At 50.8% G+C, this 19,367-nt stretch overlaps 2 protein-coding genes across 3 annotated transcripts in view; one reads left to right on the top strand and one right to left on the bottom strand.

Moving 5' to 3' along the window:
- The window catches only part of btbd9 (BTB (POZ) domain containing 9), a 351,447-nt gene that overhangs the window by 314,206 nt on the left and 17,874 nt on the right, over window positions 1-19,367 (bottom strand). The window lies entirely within an intron of this gene.
- On the top strand, window positions 3,342-6,314 carry LOC140411524 (uncharacterized; the record flags this gene model as incomplete). Its single annotated transcript, XM_072500611.1, has 1 exon — window positions 3,342-6,314. A coding segment is annotated over one exon (2,973 nt), but the record flags the coding sequence as incomplete, so codon positions are not given.

Raw genomic sequence — 19,367 nt, 5'->3', positions numbered from 1 at the left:
CAGCACTCCCTCAGTACTGACCCTCAGACAGTGCAGCTCTCCCTCAGTACTGACCCTCTGACAGTGCAGCACTCCCTCAGTATTGACCCTCTGACAGTGCGGCACTCCCTCAGTACTGACCCTCTGACAGTGCAGCACCCCCTCAGTACTGACTCTCTGACAGTGCAGCAACCCCTCAGTACTGACCCTCTGACAGTGCGGCACTCCCTCAGTACTGACCCTCTGACAGTGCAGCACTCCCTCAGTACTGACCCTCTGACAGTGCGGCTCTCCCTCATTACTGACCCTCTGACAGTGCAGCACTCCCTCAGTACTGACCCTCTGACAGTGCGGCACTACCTCAGTACTGACCACCTAGAGTGCGGCACTCCCGCAGTACTGACCCTTTGACAGTGCAGCACTCCCTCAGTACTGACCCTCTGACAGTGCAGCACTCCCTCAGTACTGACCCTGACAGTGCAGCACTCCCTCCGTACTGACCCTCTGACAGTGCGGCACTCCCTCAGTACTGACCGTCTGACAGTGCGGCACTCCCTCAGTACTGACCGCCTGACAGTGCAGCACTCCCTCAGTACTGACCCTCTGACCGTGCGGCACTCCCTCAGTACTGACCCTCTGACAGTGCAGCACTCCCTCAGTACTGACCCTCTGACAGTGCAGCACTCCCTCAGTACTGACCCTCTGACAGTGCAGCACTCCCTCAGTACTGACCCTCTGACAGTGCAGCACTCCCTCAGTACTGACCTTCAGACAGTGCAGCACTCCCTCAATACTGACCCTCTGACAGTGCAGCACTCCCTCAGTACTGACCCTCTGACAGTGCAGCACTCCCTCAGTCCTGGCCCTCTGACAGTGCAGCACTCCCTCAGTACTGACCCTCTGACAGTGCAGCACTCCTCAGTACTGACCCTCTGACAGTGCGGCACTCCCTCAGTACTGACCCTCTGACAGTGCAGCACTCCTCAGTACTGACCCTGTGACAGTGCGGCACTCCCTCAGTACTGACCCTCTGACAGTGCAGCACTCCCTCAGTACTGACCCTCTGACAGTGCAGCTCTCACTCAGTACTGACCCTCTGACAGTGCAGCTCTCACTCAGTACTGACCCTCTGACAGTGCAGCACTCCCTAAGTACTGACCCTCTGACAGTGCAGCTCTCACTCAGTACTGACCCTCTGACAGTGCAGCTCTCACTCAGTACTGACCCTCTGACAGTGCAGCACTCCCTCAGTACTGACCCTCTGACAGTGCGGCATTCCCTCAGTACTGACCCTCTGACAGTGCGGCACTCCCTCAGTACTGACCCTCTGACAGTGCGGCACTCCCTCAGTACTGACCCTCTGACAGTGCAGCACTCCCTCAGTACTGACCCTCTGACAGAGCAGCACTCCCTCAGTACTGACCCTCTGACAGTGCAGCACTCCCTCAGTCCTGACACTCTGACAGTGCGGCACTCCCTCAATACTGACCCTCTGACAGTGCGGCACTCCCGAAGTACTGACCCTCTGACAGTGCAGCACTCCCTCAGTACTGACCCTCTGACAGTGCAGCACTCCCTCAGTACTGACCCTCTGACAGTGCAGCTCTCACTCAGTACTGACCCTCTGACAGTGCAGCACTCCCTCAGTACTGACCCTCTGACAGTGCGGCACTCCCTCAGTACTGACCCTCTGACAGTGCTGCGCTCCCTCAGTACCGACCCTCTGACAGTGCAGTGCTCCACCAGCACTGACCCTCTGACAGTGCAGCACTCCCTCAGTACTGACCCTCTGACAGTGCAGCACTCACTCAGTACTGACCCTCTGACAGTGCGGCACTCCCTCAGTACTGACCCTCTGACAGTGCGGTAAGCCCTCAGTACTGACCCTCTGACAATGCGGCACTCCCTCAGTACTGACCCTCTGACAGTGCGGCACTCCCTCAGTACTGACCCTCTGACAGTGCGGCACTCCCTCTGTACTGACCCTCTGGCAGTGCTGCACTCCCTCAGTACTGACCCTCTGACAGTGCGGCACTTCCTCAGTACTGACCCTCTGACAGTGCGGCACTCCCTCAGTACTGACCCTCTGACAGTGCAGCACTCCCTCAGTACTGACCCTCTGACAGTGCGGCACTCCCTCAGTACTGACCCTCTGACAGTGCGGCACTCCCTCAGTACTGACCCTCTGACAGTGCAGCACTCCCTCAGTACTGACCTTCAGACAGTGCAGCACTCCCTCAATACTGACCCTCTGACAGTGCAGCACTCCCTCAGTACTGACCCTCTGACAGTGCAGCACTCCCTCAGTCCTGGCCCTCTGACAGTGCAGCACTCCCTCAGTACTGACCCTCTGACAGTGCAGCACTCCTCAGTACTGACCCTCTGACAGTGCGGCACTCCCTCAGTACTGACCCTCTGACAGTGCAGCACTCCTCAGTACTGACCCTGTGACAGTGCGGCACTCCCTCAGTACTGACCCTCTGACAGTGCAGCACTCCCTCAGTACTGACCCTCTGACAGTGCAGCTCTCACTCAGTACTGACCCTCTGACAGTGCAGCTCTCACTCAGTACTGACCCTCTGACAGTGCAGCACTCCCTAAGTACTGACCCTCTGACAGTGCAGCACTCCCTCAGTACTGACCCTCTGACAGTGCGGCATTCCCTCAGTACTGACCCTCTGACAGTGCGGCACTCCCTCAGTACTGACCCTCTGACAGTGCGGCACTCCCTCAGTACTGACCCTCTGACAGTGCAGCACTCCCTCAGTACTGACCCTCTGACAGAGCAGCACTCCCTCAGTACTGACCCTCTGACAGTGCAGCACTCCCTCAGTCCTGACACTCTGACAGTGCGGCACTCCCTCAATACTGACCCTCTGACAGTGCGGCACTCCCTAAGTACTGACCCTCTGACAGTGCAGCACTCCCTCAGTACTGACCCTCTGACAGTGCAGCACTCCCTCAGTACTGACCCTCTGACAGTGCAGCTCTCACTCAGTACTGACCCTCTGACAGTGCAGCACTCCCTCAGTACTGACCCTCTGACAGTGCGGCACTCCCTCAGTACTGACCCTCTGACAGTGCAGCACTCCCTCAGTACTGACCCTCTGACAGTGCGGCACTCCCTCAGTACTGACCCTCTGACAGTGCGGCACTCAGTACTGACCCTCTGACAGTGCGGCACTCCCTCAGTACTGACCCTCTGACAGTGCGGCACTCCCTCAGTACTGACCCTCTTACAGTGCGGCACTCCCTCAGTACTGACCCTCTGACAGTGCAGCACTCCCTCAGTACTGACCCTCTGACAGTGCGGCACTCCCTCAGTACTGACCCTCTGACAGTGCAGCGCTCCCTCAGTACTGACGGTCAATTCTGTTGTCCATCTTTTTGTTGCAGGTGTCACGTTATGGGATCTGGCTGAACTGCAGAAAAACATTGATGTGCAGCCGAAACCCAGCACCGACTTTAAGCTGATTTCCAGCGACTCCATCCAGGACAAGTCTTCTGCCTTGGGCGTTGAAGCCTCGCTGTCGGCCAGCTTTCTGGGGGGGCTGGTGGAGGTGAGTGGCTCTGCCAAATATCTGAATGACGTGAAAAAATCCACGGAGCAGGCCCGCCTCACCCTTCAGTACCGAGCGACAACGCGCTTCGAGGAGCTGACCATGAGCCAGCTGGGCCCCCAGCATATCACCTACCAAAGTGTCTTTGAGCAGGATGCAGCTACTCACGTTGTCACAGGCGTGTTGTACGGTGCTCAGGCCTTCCTTGTGTTTGACCGAGACTATTCGTCCGGCGACAATGTGCAGGAAGTCGAGGGCACCCTACACGTCATGGTTAAGAAAATCCCCACTTTCCAGATCGAGGGGAAGGGCTCCTTGAAGCTCTCCGACGCGGAGAAGAAAACCGTTGAGTCCTTCAGCTGCACGTTTCATGGAGATTTCTTCCTCGACAGAAACCCTGAGAGTTACCAGGAAGCTGTTGAGCTTTACGCGTCGCTGCCCAAGTTACTGGGTGAACAGGGAGAGAAGGCAGTGCCCCTGACAGCCTGGTTGTACCCTCTGGAGAGGTTGGACTCGAGGGCGGCCCAGCTCGAGCGGGAGATCAGTGTCGAGCTGGTCAATCGCTGCCAGATGATCTTCGATCAGTCCCGGGACATCGCGATGAGGTGCAACGATCTGATCAAAAGCCCGGCGCACAGAGCATTCTCCGAGTTGCAGGGAAAGGTCGAATCCTTCAAGGCAAGTTGCCTGGAAAAGCAGACGGTGTTTCAGAAAGAGCTGTCAGAAATCCTGCCGTCCATCCGGGGCCTGGGGAAGGAGGAATCCGTCCTGGCGGACATGTTGATACAGAAAGACCAATCGCCATTCAGCTACTCCTGTCTGAACACTTGGCTGGAGCAGAGGGAGGAGGAAGCAGACACGGTCCAGGGATACTTGGCCATGTTGGGAGTGGACGTTCTGACCTACAGACAGTTGGGTAAGGTGTTGAACGACCCAATGATCCAATCCCTTGTCTGCTTTGCGTTCACCTCATTGGGAGAGACGGATACCTATCTCCAGGAGCTCTCCAATCACCTCAGGAGCCCCCGGTCAGGGACAGAACCAGGCCGTACATCGCAGGGCGACACAATTCAGCCGAGCCAGGCCTGGTTCAATGTCGAATCTGTGTCACATCGGATGAGGGAATCGGCAAGTCAGTTCCAGCAATTCATAGATTTCTACAAATCCTGTGATTCAGAAATCAGTAAGATCGCAATCGCCTCAGTGGATGACAAGAGTTGTCCTGGAGCCTCGGTTTTCCTGTACGAACAGGGCATTCTGGTCAAGAAGGAACTTACACTGCAGAAACCTGACATCCCGGTGATCTGCGAAGTCAGTGGTTCCAGTGTAACTCTCCAGCTCAAGGCCCCTGTGGACTACACTGGGCCAGTGCTGGTGTTCAAGGTGGGCTACAGGGCTGTGGAGGACAGGGATTGGCACTGGCAGGATGCACTGGCTGGCACTGAGACATTCACCGTGTCAGGGCTACATCCACACACACACTACCAGTTCAGGTTGGCACCAGTGTACAAGCCATGGATAGGCCTGCTCAGTGATCCGACTGACAGGGTCCTCACCCTTCCTGCCACTTCACCTGGTCAGGTTTCACTCTCCGACATTCTGCCCACTTCTCTAACCGTCAGCTGGGCCCCTCCAGCCCTGGTTGGTGATGGTGTGAGCATTGGGCATTACTTTATTGAGTATCAGAGAGGGGAGAGCCAGGAGGGCCCATGGAGTGGGCTAAGGACGGAGGGTCCGAGCTGTGTGTACACTCTGGACAGTCTGAGCATCGGCACTCCCTATAGGTTCCGAGTGACCGCTGACTGCGGGGCAGCGGGCCGCAGCGATCCGAGTCAGGAGGTGATGACCGTGACTCCGAGGGAGAAGACCCCAGCTCAGTTGGCAGAGAGACTCCGCCGAGAGAGCAAGCTGGTGAGGGCTGGCAGGCCGGCGGTGTACCAGCTCCCGCTGGCGAGGGAGGACGCTGATTCGATTTACAGAAAGTTCACCTTTGGGACATCTGGGCCCTCGGCCAATCACAGATCAATCTTTCTCATTGGGAATGAGGTATCGGGAATAAGTGATTTTGTCGATGGTCTGATAAATTACATCCTGGGAGTGGACTGGGAAGACGAGTTCCGGTTCCAGTTAACGGAGGATTTGAGGAAGTGGGACCACGGTCTGGGGATGATATTCAAAATCCATCACCAGGAGGGGTTCCGGGTCCCATTCTCTCTCTCCATTATAATTCTAAATCCAGCAATATTTCATAAGCCTGACCAAGTCTTTTCCATACTACTTATGTCAATTCACAAAATGACCGATGAGATTGATCAATTCCAAAACAGCAATCTGAATTCTGACTTTGTGTGCGCCCTGGTCGAATCGTCAGCAGTTTCTCTGCAGGGTGAAATCAGTAGACTGATGACTGTGAATTCTGGAGCAAAGCTCCAGCTCCTGATCACGTCTTGTGACGAGCAGTCTCCTGCCATTGTGAGGGTGCTTCAGAATTCCCAGATTCCCTTCCCCAGAGACGGAGAGGGCTTCCCGATCCACTACTGCTTCAACCTGTCCGGCCTATTCGCTGCCAACCGCTGCCTCCCGGAGCTCACAGCTGAGGGGCGAGGCGAGGGGGGAGAGGAGTCGGGGGCTAGGGGCGGAGGGAGTGCGGAGGACGGGCCCTCAGTTGGAGGCGAGGCGTGGCGAGTCAGGATGAGGAGTACATTTTGGGCTATGAACAGCGACAGCTTCAGGAGCTTCCTGACGGAGCTGAACTGCTCGAAGCCTCAGGGGTAGACAGGAATTAACAACAGGGAGAAGGGTATAACAGACCCAGAGGGGGTTAAATTACAGGGACATGTGTACAATTGGCTGTAATATATCGAGTGACGCGGACTGAGGGGTTAATCTAATCGATTCTGCTCTGCATAAGTGTCCTCACACCCTCTTTGCCCCCCTCCCCACCCCATCAACACACCCTTCTGTTCCTTACACTCTCGTGTATTTATCCAACTTCCCCTTAAATACATCAACACCATTTCCCTCAACCACTCCCATTAGGAGAGAGTTCCACATTCTCCCCACTCTCTGGGTAAACATGATGTGGAGATGCCGGCGTTGGACTGGGGTGAGCACAGTAAGAAGTCTCACAACACCAGGTTAAAGTCCGACAGGTTTGTTTCGAATCACTAGCTTTCGGAGCTATGCTCCTTCCTCAGGTGAACAGGATTCACCTGAGGTCGCTCCGAAAGCTAGTTCACCTGAGGAAGGAGCAGCGCTCCGAAAGCTAGTGATTCGAAACAAACCTGTTGGACTTTAACCTGGTGTTGTGAGACTTCTGACTGTGCCCTCCGGATAATGAAATTGTTATGAATTCTCCAGTGGATTTATTAGTGAATATTGGGAATGGACTAAAAGCTCACACTTTCGATTTCCTCGTGGCTAATTTTTAAAAACTGGACAAGCATCCTTGGCTGAGGCAATGCCTATGACCCTGAACAAAAGGAGTTATTTTGCACTCTCCAGGGAGTTTACGCCTCGTTGTCTCTGAAGAGACCCTAACGGGCCTTGCCGGCTACAGAGACTAAATTCACGTACAAAGGCCTCCTGCATTTAAGAGCCGAGCCTGGCCAACTCTCATCTACTCATCTGCCAGGACAAAGAGCCCTGCAACCTTCCACTCTATCTACTTGAACTTCTATACCGTCGTCTACAAGATTGGTTCATCTCTGCGTGCTTATCTCATCGTGGGAGTTAACTCTTCATGAAGTTATCCAGCATCAGTTTTCTGCCTGCTGATCTCTGTGAAAGAATACACCTTTGGACTTTGATTCTAGACTCAAGTACAACAATAATTATTTTCTCTGTGGTCTTTGCCCTGTAAATCTTTCCTTTCTCTATTTCTCTTTTATTGAATGCAGGCACTGGGTGGGGGGGGGGGGGGGGGCTACATTGTGATACCCCTTCCCGAGCTTTGTGTGCGCGCAAATAAATTAACCCTTTGAGTTATTCTTGTCATATGTTTACTGTGGGGTTATTAATAGAAATTGGTTCATACCAAAACGGAGGCGTTGGTGTGTAAGGGTTCTTCCTGTTTATTCCCATATCTCCCCTTTCTTTTATTTTGCCGTTATTATTTTTATCTGTGGGTGATTAATGGGCATGTATCTTTAAGTCAAGCAGCAGGGACAACGAACAGGAGCTTCAGACTTTTCAGCAGCAGGAGTGAGATGGATTTGATGGATTGGCGGGGGTGGTGGGACGGGGAGAGTGAATTGGCCCAAACGTCCGAACATTGCCCGTAACAGGTGGTGATTGGATCCTATCCCAGAGGAGTTGTTTTCAGAGACGGAAGGAGCCGGACTCCTGGAAACACAAGAACAAGGACTCGCTCTCGCTCTCTCTTCCCTCCAGACGGCTATGGGTGCTGTATCCTTAGAACTGCAGAGAACCTGAATGAATTAATCTGCAGGAAAACCATTACTGGCAGCAACCATAGACCAGGACTCCCCCTCTCTCTCTCCAGAAAGTCTGTTAGTGCTGTATTCCTGAAACTACAGAGACCTGAATGAATCTGCAGTAAAAACCTTGAACTGAAAGCAAAGTTTGAAGAAGAGTGAGGTGTAGGGAACACCCAGCTGAAACTAAGACGCTCTTTTCATTTTACTTCAGATTTTCGTTGCCCTTTCGTCCCGTTTGTCTGTCTGTCTTGTAGAGGGTGGGGGAGGGGAGCAAGTTAAAGTAGGGATTTAGCAATTAGATCAAAGTTAACCAGTTCTATTTGCTGCATATTCCATTATAGTTCTTGCGATAAATAAACTAACATTGTTCAAACTTACGAACCTGGTGACTGTAATTATTGGCCAGCCAAGGGCCGAAGACGTCGGGTATTTTTCTGAGAATTATTGGTTAATTCACTTGTGTGTGACCCCGGGGCAAGTGGAGCTGGAATGGACCGCACACAAGCCCAGGGTGGTCACATCATTTGAGGGCTCAGTTTTGGAACGGTAGAGGGTGAAGTTTGGGTCACGGTTCAAAGAAATAAACAGCAGACAATACAACAGGATGGCTCTGGAAGCTGCGAAGGGGTTTTCTTCAGGTGGATGACTGTCTCTGGTTTATTAAAAGAGCTTTGAAAAGACAAGCTGGTTGAATTGGCTGGGGAAGTAGGAATAGAGGTAACCAGCTAGAGTTAGTAAAGCGGAGATAACACGCGATCGCTCAGCGTTCATATTTGAAAGAGATGCCAGGAATGCAAGAGGGACCACAAAGTAGAACAGCATCAAGGAGACTTTCTGGTGGGGAAATTGAGCTGGCGAGAATTCAGCTGCAGTTTGAGCATGAAAGTCAATGAAAGAGAATAGAAAAAGAAATGGAGATGGAGGAAAAAAGGAATGGAGATGGAAATGAGGAGGGTGGAATTAGAGAGAGAGGAAGAAGCTGAAGAGGCAGCGTTCCAGCTAAAGGCACTGAAAATGAGGGGAGCTGCCAGAACGTAGAGGGCAGCTTAGTCCCCGAATCCAGTGGCGACAAGTCTAAATATACAGGCCATACCAAAATATACAGGCCCTCCCAAAACATACAGGCCCTCCCAAAACATACAGGCCCTCCCAAAATATACAGGCCCTCCCAAAATATACAGGCCCTCCCAAAATATACAGGCCTTCCCAAAATATACAGGCCCTCCCAAAATATACAGGCCATACCAAAATACACAGGCCCTCCCAAAACATACAGGCCCGCCCAAAACATACAGGCCCACCCAAAACATACAGGCCATCCCAAAATATACAGGCCATACCAAAATATACAGGCCCACCCAAAATACACAGGCCCTCCCAAAACATACAGGCCCTCCCAAAACATACAGGCCCACCCAAAACATACAGGCCATCCCAAAATATACAGGCCCACCCAAAATATACAGGCCAGCCCAAAACATACAGACCCTCCCAAAATATACAGGCCATCCCAAAATATACAGGCCATCCCAAAATATACAGGCCATCCCAAAATATACAGGCCCTCCCAAAATATACAGGCCCTCCCAAAATATACAGGCCCACCCAAAATATACAGGCCCTCCCAAATCATACAGGCCCTCCCAAAACATACAGGCCCTCCCAAAACATACAGGCCATCCCAAAATATACAGGCCCTCCCAAAATATACAGGCCCTCCCAAAATATACAGGCCCTCCCAAAACATACAGACCCTCCCAAAATATGATGAGAATGAGGTAGAAACATTTATTGGGGCTTTTGGGAAAATGGCAACCCAAACAGAGTGTCCAAGGGGAATATGATCATTACCCCTGCGGAATAAGTTGATGGGACGCACACAGGGACATGATTCTTCGTCCCACCGCTTAGGTTTTCTGGAGCGCCGCGCCCCACCAGCAGCGGGATTCTCCGTCTCACCAGCCGGCCAATGGGGTTTCCCATTGTGGGCACCCCCCACGCTGTCGGGAAATCCGCGGACGATCCCGCCGACGGATAATCCAGCCCAGGAAATTTATGCTTCCCTGTCAGAATGGGTGTCTCAGAATTATGACACGGTAAAAAAAGGCTATTCTGGGCAGGTATGAATTGGCAAACCTTTCAGAAGTTAAGGAGACATGAGCACAGGCGTATGTTGAATTCGAAAGGGGTAAGCAGAACAATTTAGATAGACGAGTCCGAGAATTGGGAGTTGCAACTACCCATGAGGCTCTGAGAGAGATCATTCTCTTCGGGAAATTAGCACGGTAGGTGAATTGGGCACGCTAAGTTGCTCCTTAATTGGGAAAAAAAATTCAAACTTCAATTCTCTGAAAGGAGTTTAAGAATTTCCTACCTTCGATAATAAGAGCCCATGTTGAAGACCAGAAGGTGAAGACTGCCAGACAGACAGCAATTATGGCTGACGATTCTGAGCGAGTCCATGAATTTAAACCTTTGTTCCATCACCCCCATACTTTGGAAAAGGATAGGAAGTGGGAGAGTGAGAGGGCAGCAGTAGCCACGGTAAAGAATGGATGGTTGGGAATGCTCCGAGATCTCCGCCTCAGACCAGGAAGGAAGGTACTGAGGGTGGAAGTGAGACTCCAAAGCCGTGGTATCACCCTTGTAACAAGGTGGGACATGTTCGTTCAGTGTGTTGGAAGTTAGAAGGAAAGCCCATGGGAGTCGAGAAGGGAATAAAAGTGGAGAATGCGGTGCAGACTGTAGCTTTCACTGGACTGAGGAGTCCCGAGGTAAACACTGCTGTGGGAGCAGGGTGAGGAATGAGGCAGATGAGAAATATGCAGGGTTTGTGTCCAAAGGGGATGATTACCCCATTTTCCTCAACTGAGATACCGAAACCCATAACAACCTGAAGGGACACAAGGGCTACTGTACTACCGGAGAAGGATTTGGTTTTCCCTCCAGACAGTTCAATAAAAGCTAAGGTATTAGTGAATGGGATCAGTGGAGATTATATTTCAGTTCCATTGTACAAAGTACAGTTGTAGTGTGATTTAGTGTCAGGTTCAGTAGTTGTCAGGGTGATTAAGGAGTTACCAGTGGACGGAATAGGCCTTTTGGGGAATGATTTGGCAGGAGTAAAAGTTGTAGCTTCATCCATGATTAACAATAATAATCACTTATCGTCACAAGTAGGCTTCAATGAAATTACTGTGAAAAGCCCCTAGTCACCACATTCCGCCGCCTGTTCGGGGAGGCTGGTACGGGAGAGTCCGAGGGAAATACTGCAAACAGCACATAAGAGTCAGGTGGGAATTAGGAAATCTCATTGGGCATTAAATGACTCAAAGAAAGAAAGGGTGACAGACTGTCATGGACCAGGGTTTAGAAACTCCAAAATATATTCTGAAGTCCACCTTACCTACAACCTTTATGTTGAATTTGGCTAGCATGGACACAAGAGCGTTCCCTTCAGGTGTGATTCAACAGGCTTCCTAGATACTTTCATCAAAACAGGCTTTATTCTAGTTTATATATAGGGCAGCACAGTGGTTTGCACCGCTACCTCACGGCGCCAAGGTCCCGGGTTCGATCCCGGCTCTGGGTTACTGTCCATGTGGAGTTTGCACATTCTCCCCGTGTGTGCGTGGGTTTTGCCCCCACAACCCAAAGATGTGCCGGGGAGGTGGATTGGCCGCGCTAAATTGCCCCTTAATTGGAAAAAATGAATTGGGTGCTCTAAATTTATTTTTAAAAACATATATAAAAAATAAACACACAGCAAGAATTTTTATCAATTACAAACATAAAGACACCACCCAGCTACAGTAATCCATGTATAATGAATGAATTCCCCCTTAACTGTTCCAATTCAAATCCAATGAAACCATCACCCCCTATTCAAGGGCATGGCCCAGCACTCTGCATTCTCACTTGAGTGAGACTGGCTTACCCTGAATATAGCGTTTAAGTTACCAAAGCAGGCAGTCACAAATCTGTTTACATCTGGAACAGTTTTTAAAATGAAAATAGAGAGAGACAGGCCAAAACACTTCTTTCTCTTTGTCTGTAGTCCACAGAAGCCATGTGATAAGACAAAAACCTTTCTTAAAGGGACACTCATGACAAGGCATTGATCACATATCAATTGACAATGGCAGTGAATCTGATTCTGCTGATACTGGTTAAATTATCTCTACGAGAATGATTTTGTCAAGATAAAATCTAGTAGAGAACCAGGGTCTGAGAACCCCAGGATTGAAGGTGATCTAAAAATGTTTTTAGAATATATATTTACAGAATGCTCGTTACTGGTTAGGTCCAGCATTTATTGTCCCTCCCTGTTGCCCTTCAGAAGGTGGGGGGAGCTGCCTTCTAGAACCGCTGCAGTTCCCTAGATGTAGGTACACCCACTGTGCTGTTAGGGAGGGAGTTCCAGGATGTTGCCCCGGCGACAGTGAAGGAACGGCCGATATATTTCCCAGTCGGGGTGGTGAGTGACTCGGAGGGGAGCCTCCAGGTGGGGGGGGGTTCCCAGGTATCTGCTGCTCTTGTCCTTCTAGGTGGAGGCGGGTGTGGGTTTGGAAGTCGCTGCCTAAGGAACCTTGGTGAGTTGCTGCAGTGCATCTTGTACATGGTACACACGGCTCCCACTGTGCGTCGGTGGGGGAGGGAGTGAATGTTTGTGGTGCCAATCAAGTGGGCTTTGTCCTGGATGGTGTTGAGTTTCTTTTAAAAAAAAATATTTCTGACCAGCCTGCCATGTGGCACCTTGTCAAGAGCCTTGCTAAAACCCATGTGGACTACATCAAACACACCACCCCACTTGTTACCTCCTCCAAAAGAAAAATCCATCAAGTTAGGTGATGATGCGTCCCTTAATAAATCTGTGCCTTTTCGATGATGATTTATTTGTCTCCCAATTCTTTCCAATAATTTTCCCACTGATTCGTCCACAATTACTTTAAGAGTAAAGAAACGGTATGAACTTGCCCTCTTAAAAAGGGTACTTTATTGGCTATAATGGACTTTGCGGAGAATTGAAAGGCGCTATAAGAATGCAGCAAGAGTTTGGACGCTGCATTTGTATGGTGCCAGAGACGTTCCGGCCCCCGGGGGGGGGGGAGGGTCATTTCCAGATGCACCCTGCCACCTTCTCCCCGGAACAAGCTTTGTTGCTCGTGATGCTGGTTACACTCGGGGTCACTGGCGATGATGGTGACCGGCAGCGGACGCAGTTCCCCGGTGTCACCCAGGCTAATAGCCGGCCCCAGAGGGCATCTACTGGCCGGGTTGCTGCCGAAGATGTAGTAGAAATATCTGCCGATTATCACTTCAGCCCCATTTCCATACAATAAACGAGAGCCAGCCCTCATCCAATAGCCTCCCGTCATTCACCGGTGTAGCCACCTAAAATGGCTGATTCCCGATTAGAATGGTCAATCCCCGATCTAAAATGGCGAACGGAAGAGGCTGATGGGAAAATCAGCCAACAGGACTCAAACAGACAGCTGCAGGCAAAACAGTGTATTCGGCTCTGGGGAAGTCGTCCCAGACCGATACCTGCAGCCATCAACATCACAACAACCCAGCCACCTGCATAGTAAGCAGCCATCCCCGGGAACAATTACTACACATTAGCAACATAAAGTCGACCCAGACCTGTCGGCGCCAGCAGGGACTGACACAAAGGAAGGTAGACGACCACCCCCCGATCAAGAAATCACCCCATTATTGGAGCATATCGAACCAAGTGATTGGGACCACGTCCAATCACTTGGGACCAGGGTCAAGGTCCGCCCCGAGAGGCGGGAAGCCCCTGGGGACTATAAGAATAGGGGCCAAGTTCAGATCGACCCTTCTCTTCCTGCTCGCAACCTTCGACAAGAAAACTGTAAGTGTTACTCCAGTGATCGCTACCAGATAGGCGCTCCTGACTATCGACTTGTGCCAGCTTTGAATCCCGCAGGCTCAGACCCAATTCGAAAGACCATTCGTTTCCCTGACCTGGTGGGCCATTTCCAAAGTTAAGTATTGGCCTTTAGTGGTAGGTAGTAGTCTAGAAGTAGGATTATTGTATAAGTATTTATTGCTGTATATAATAAATGAGCATTGATTTAACTTTTACTAAGTGGTGTGCTGCATTATTAATCATTACTTAAACCTGAACCACGTGGCGGTATCAGAAAGATACCTGGCGACTCATGAGCAAAGGTGACAGAATTAGAGCTAATAAACTAAGGCTAAAACGAGCAACACCGGCCTCCCCAGCAAGTGCTCACGCTGGCACCGATTCGTGCTCCGTTTGGAAAATGTGACCCTGGCGGAAGGGCTTCTGTGGGGAGCCGAGGAGGTGAGTAGCCATCTTTGCTCACAGGCAAAGAGCCCGGGGCCGCTGCGCTTGCCACCCCAGTGCTCGGCGAGGATGGGGAACCCTCGACAGGAGGGATGAGGGACCCTCCGCAGGGGGGGAGTGTGGGGGAGGCACTGGGGGGGGGAAATCGCTCCCAGCACCACCATGCTAACCCCTCAATCCCAACCCCATTCCGGGGACAACCCCTGTCTCTGCCCATCTGGCACACCGATCACCCATAACCCCCACGGACTACTGAGGCCTCTGGTTGCGCGGCTGAAGGCGATCGCTAATCGGGAATTGGCAATCGCGGTGAAGCGAGCACTTGACACATGCCAAGTGGGTTTCCTTGGGTGGGCAGACCTGTAGCATATTGGAGTCATTGCCTCGCATTCTGATCGCATTCTGGTGGGTCCCCATAGTCCGCACCATCATGTCGAAGCCCTTGGCGAGCTCCTCAGTGACTTGAACACGGCCTCAGTGACCGGCCTATGCTCTGCAGCGCCTCGGCCATTCCCACCAGAAAGCGGGACATGGTCCGGTCGGGCAGGGGCTTTTAACTGAGGCATGGATGTTTTAGGTCACTATTGTCCCTATCAGGGTAACTCTGATCCACAGGCTCAGCGTCAGGCTGGGACTTGGCTGGGTCCTGGGAGCCAGCAGCCCTCCGACTGCTGCCTCGCCTGGGGGTTCCTGCCTCCACCAGATGTACATCAGCAGCAGTGTGGTGCTAACATAACCACTAACATTTCCCACCGAGGTGTGTGTATCTGCACTGGTGGAGGGTGGGGATGACAGCTGTGTCACGATTATAGCAGTTGCATCCTCGGAGCTCTCCTCCGAGGGGTTCTCTTTGGAGTCAGGAGAGGGGGCACCCAGGATGGGCCGGCGCTGTCGTCTCGGGGACCTGTGGGACAATCATAGAATTTACAGTGCAGAAGGAGGCCATTCAGCCCATCGAGTCTGCACCGGCCCTTGGAAAGAGCACCCCACCCAAGCCCACGCCTCCACCCTATCCCCACAACCCACCTAACCTTTTTTGGACACGAAGGGACAATTTATCATGGCCAATCCACCCAACCTGTACATCTTTGGTCACTAAGGGCAATTTATCACGGCCAATCCACCTAACCTGCACATCTTTGGACTGTGGGGGGAAACCGGAGCACCCGGAGGAAACCCACGCACACACGGGGAGAACGTGCAGACTCCGCACAGACAGTGACCCAGCGGGGAATCGAACCTGGGACCCTGGAGCTGTGACGCAACTGTGCTAACTACTGTGTTACCGTGCTGCCTAATCAACTTGTATGTGCCGGAATGTTCCGGTCGGGCAGGGGCTTTTAACTGAGGCATGGATGTTATAGGTCACCAATTGTTCTTTTGACAAATGACGCAATGATCTGTTACTACCTGAGCACGTTTCTTAAATCCTCAAATGCACCCTCCTTTGGATGGGGCCACCATCTGTTGAGCAGCTAGGTGCCGCCATGAATGGATTTGTTGTCCATCTGGCTGAGGTGACTAATGTGACTCTATTTATCAAAAGTAATGGGTGAACTGTGTGAGGGCATTTAATGGGCAGTTTCAGCTCCAGAACAATACCTAGTCAGTCACAGCTTTACATATGGCTTGTACAGCTCTCAGACAACTTTTCCATCCAAGATCCACTGGGTCCAGTCTTCCAGAATAGAACCCAATTGGTCGCTGGTGATCCCCATGATGCTGGGTTAAGATTGCTGTCATATATCCTCCTTCTTCATGAACAAATAGGGTCAATGGTTTTCCACTATTTGGTGTACGAGTCAATCCAATTTCGATTAAAGTTGCATCACCCCAGAAATAATCTCAGTTCTTCAAAAGTGGTGGGTTTCTTTGCGATTTGAATTGCCTCTGTTCCATATTGAGTCAGTTCTCTTTTGCCTTTTGAAATGTTCTGACCGAAATAGATGACTTCATGTTGAGCAATTTGTGCTTTGGCCATCTTGAGTTTATGGCGACTGAGATGATTCAGCTGAACAAGCAAATCTTTCTCATGATCTTGTTCCTTAATAGTGGCGAACAAAATGTCATCGACATACTGGATAATGGTCGAGGGCAACTCAGGTAATTCCCTCAGATGGTTTTGTAAAGTCAGATGGAATAAGGTAGGGCTGTAGTGAAAACCCTGTGGTAATCTTGTCCAGGAGGACTATTACTGTTGAATAGTAAAGACAAACCGAGGTTGTACCTCCTGTGCTATTGGTATTGACCAGAAGCCATTAGCCAAATCGATAACTGAAAACCATTCACGTTCTGGTGTTAAAGCATTGAAGATAGTTGAAGGGTCGGTCACCAGAGGGGCTCTCTTATCAATACACTGATTTGTTGTTTGGTAGCAAATGGTCAGACGCCATGAACCATTTTACAGGCCAAACTGGACTGTTTGATGAACTGTGTGTTTTAACTAACATCCCCCTTTCTTCCAGCTGTTTTACTATGTGTAAAATCCCTTCAATTGAGGACGGGTTAATGGGGTATTGTTTGGTACACGGTGCAGTGGGACCAGTGAATGATGCTGGTTCCATATGTAATAATCCACAATCATTCTTATCTTTCGCCCAAATCAGGTGTTCGTAAAGCTGATCTTTCCTGAATGGTCTGGTTGCCCATGTTCCTTTCCCATTTTCAAAGCTTCGGGAAGAATTCAGTTGGGATAGAATATCCAAACCCAGAATGGCCTGATCCACTCGACCTATCCAAACTGGAGAAATTAATTCATGAGGACCAAATTCTATCGATAGAGGTTTAATTCTTTTAATAGTCAGTAGATCTCCCCCAACACCATGAGCCACAGTGTGTTTGTAATCCAGAGCAAATGCTTTTCCAAATTCGATCGGAAAACGGTTTGCACTGAGTGCTGAATTTGGGTGCATTTGAGTGCTATAGTGAGAGTTTGGTGACTGAGGGAGTTAGGTGAGGAGGGAGTAAGGTGCTCCTTTCATTTTGTTTCCTACATTTCCGCAAAGAGTGAGAAGAGAGCCAGGAGTTTACAGAGAGTGTAGCTGACTGGGAGCAGAGTCGGAGGGCGGAGATCTAGTTAGTCCACAGGGCAGCTATATTCTGTCAGGTAAGAGGGGATGGAGGCTAGGCCAGTTGCATGCTCCTCCTGTAGGATGTGGGTGGTGAGGGATACCACCGGTGTCCCCGCTGACTATACCTGCGGGGTGCACCCAACTCCAGCTCCTCAAAGACTATGTTAGGGAACTGGAGCTGAAGCTGGATGAACTTCGGATCATCCGGGAGGCAGAGGGAGTGGTAGAGAAGAGTTACAGGGAGGTAACCACACCCAAGGTACAGGACACGAATAGCTGGGTTACAGTCAGGGGAAAGAAAACAAACAGGCAGACAGGGCAGGGATCCCTCGTGGCCGTTCCCCTTCAAAACAAGTATACCGTTTTGGATGCTGTTGGGGGGGATGACCTACCGGGGGAAGGCCCTAGCGGCCAGGTCTCTGGCACTGAGTCTGGCTCTGGGGCTCAGAAGGGAAGGGGGGAGAATAGAAAAGCAATAGTTGTAGGAGATTCAATGGTTAGGGGAATAGATAGGAGATTCTGTGGTCGCGAGCGAGACTCCCGGAAGGTATGTTGCCTCCCGGGTGCCAGGGCCAGGGATGTCTCGGATCGTGTCTTCAGGATCCTTAAGGGGGAGGGGGAGCAGCCAGAAGTCGTGGTGCACATTGGTACCAACGACGTAGGTAGGAAAAGGGGTGTGGAGGTAATAAACAAGTTTAGGGAGTTAGGCTGGAAGTTAAAAGCCAGGACAGACAGAGTTGTCATCTCTGGTTTGTTGCCGGTGCCACGTGATAGCGAGGCTCGGAATAGGGAGAAAGTGCAGCTGAACACGTGGCTGCAGGAATGGTGTAGGGGGGAGGGCTTCAGGTATTTGGATAATTGGAGCGCATTCTGGGGAAGGTGGGACCTGTACAAGCAGGACGGGTTGCATCTGAACCAGAGGGGCACCAATATCCTGGGAGGGAGGTTTTCTAGTACTCTTCGGGAGGGTTTAAACTAATTTGGCAGGGGAATGGGAACCGGATTTGTAGTCCAGCAACTAAGGTAGCCAATATTCAGGACGCCAAAGCGTGTAGTGAGGCAGTGGGGAAGGGAACACTGACAAAGGAGAGTACTTGCAGGCACGGAGATGGATTGAAGTGTGTATACTTCAACGCAAGAAGCATCAGGAATAAGGTGGGTGAACTTAAGGCATGGATTGGTACTTGGGACTACGATGTGGTGGCCATCACGGAAACTTGGATAGAAGAGGGGCAGAAATGGTTGTTGGAGGTCACTGGTTATAGATGTTTCAATAAGATTAGGGAAGGTGGTAAAAGAGGTGGGGGGTGGCATTGTTAATTAGAGATAGTATAACAGCTGTAGAAAGTTTGAGGAGTATCTGCCTACTGAGGTAGTATGGGTTGAAGTCAGAAATAGGAAAGGAGCAGTCACCTTGTTAGGAGTTTTCTATAGGCCCCCCAATAGTAGAGATGTGGAGGAACAGATTGGGAAATCGATTTTGGAAAGGTGCAGAAGTCACACGGTAGTAGTCATTGGTGACTTTAACTTCCCAAACATTGAGTGGAAACTCTTTAGATCAAATAGTTTGGATGGGGTGGTGTTTGCGCAGTGTGTCCAGGAAGCTTTTCTAACACAGTATGTAGATTGTCCGACCAGAGGAGAGGCAATATTGGATTTGGTACTTGGTAATGAACAAGGGCAAGTGATAGATTTGTTAGTGGGGGAGCATTTTGGAGATAGTGACCACAATTCTGTGACTTTCACTTTAGTAATGGAGAGGGATAGGTGCGTGCAACAGGGCAAGGTTTACAATTGGGGGAAGGGTAAATACGATGTTGTCAGACAAGAATTGAAGTGCATAAGTTGGGAACATAGGCTGTCAGGGAAGGACACAAGTGAAATGTGGAACTTGTTCAAAGAACAGGTACTATGTGTCCTTGATATGTATGTCCCTGTCAGGCAGGGAAGAGTTGGTCGAGTGAGGGAACCATGGTTG

Source organism: Scyliorhinus torazame, chromosome 4 (genome assembly GCF_047496885.1).
Source record: "Scyliorhinus torazame isolate Kashiwa2021f chromosome 4, sScyTor2.1, whole genome shotgun sequence".
Lineage (NCBI taxonomy): Eukaryota > Metazoa > Chordata > Chondrichthyes > Carcharhiniformes > Scyliorhinidae > Scyliorhinus > Scyliorhinus torazame.
Note: the sequence above shows the minus strand (reverse complement) of the source record. Positions and strands in the feature narration are given on the sequence as shown.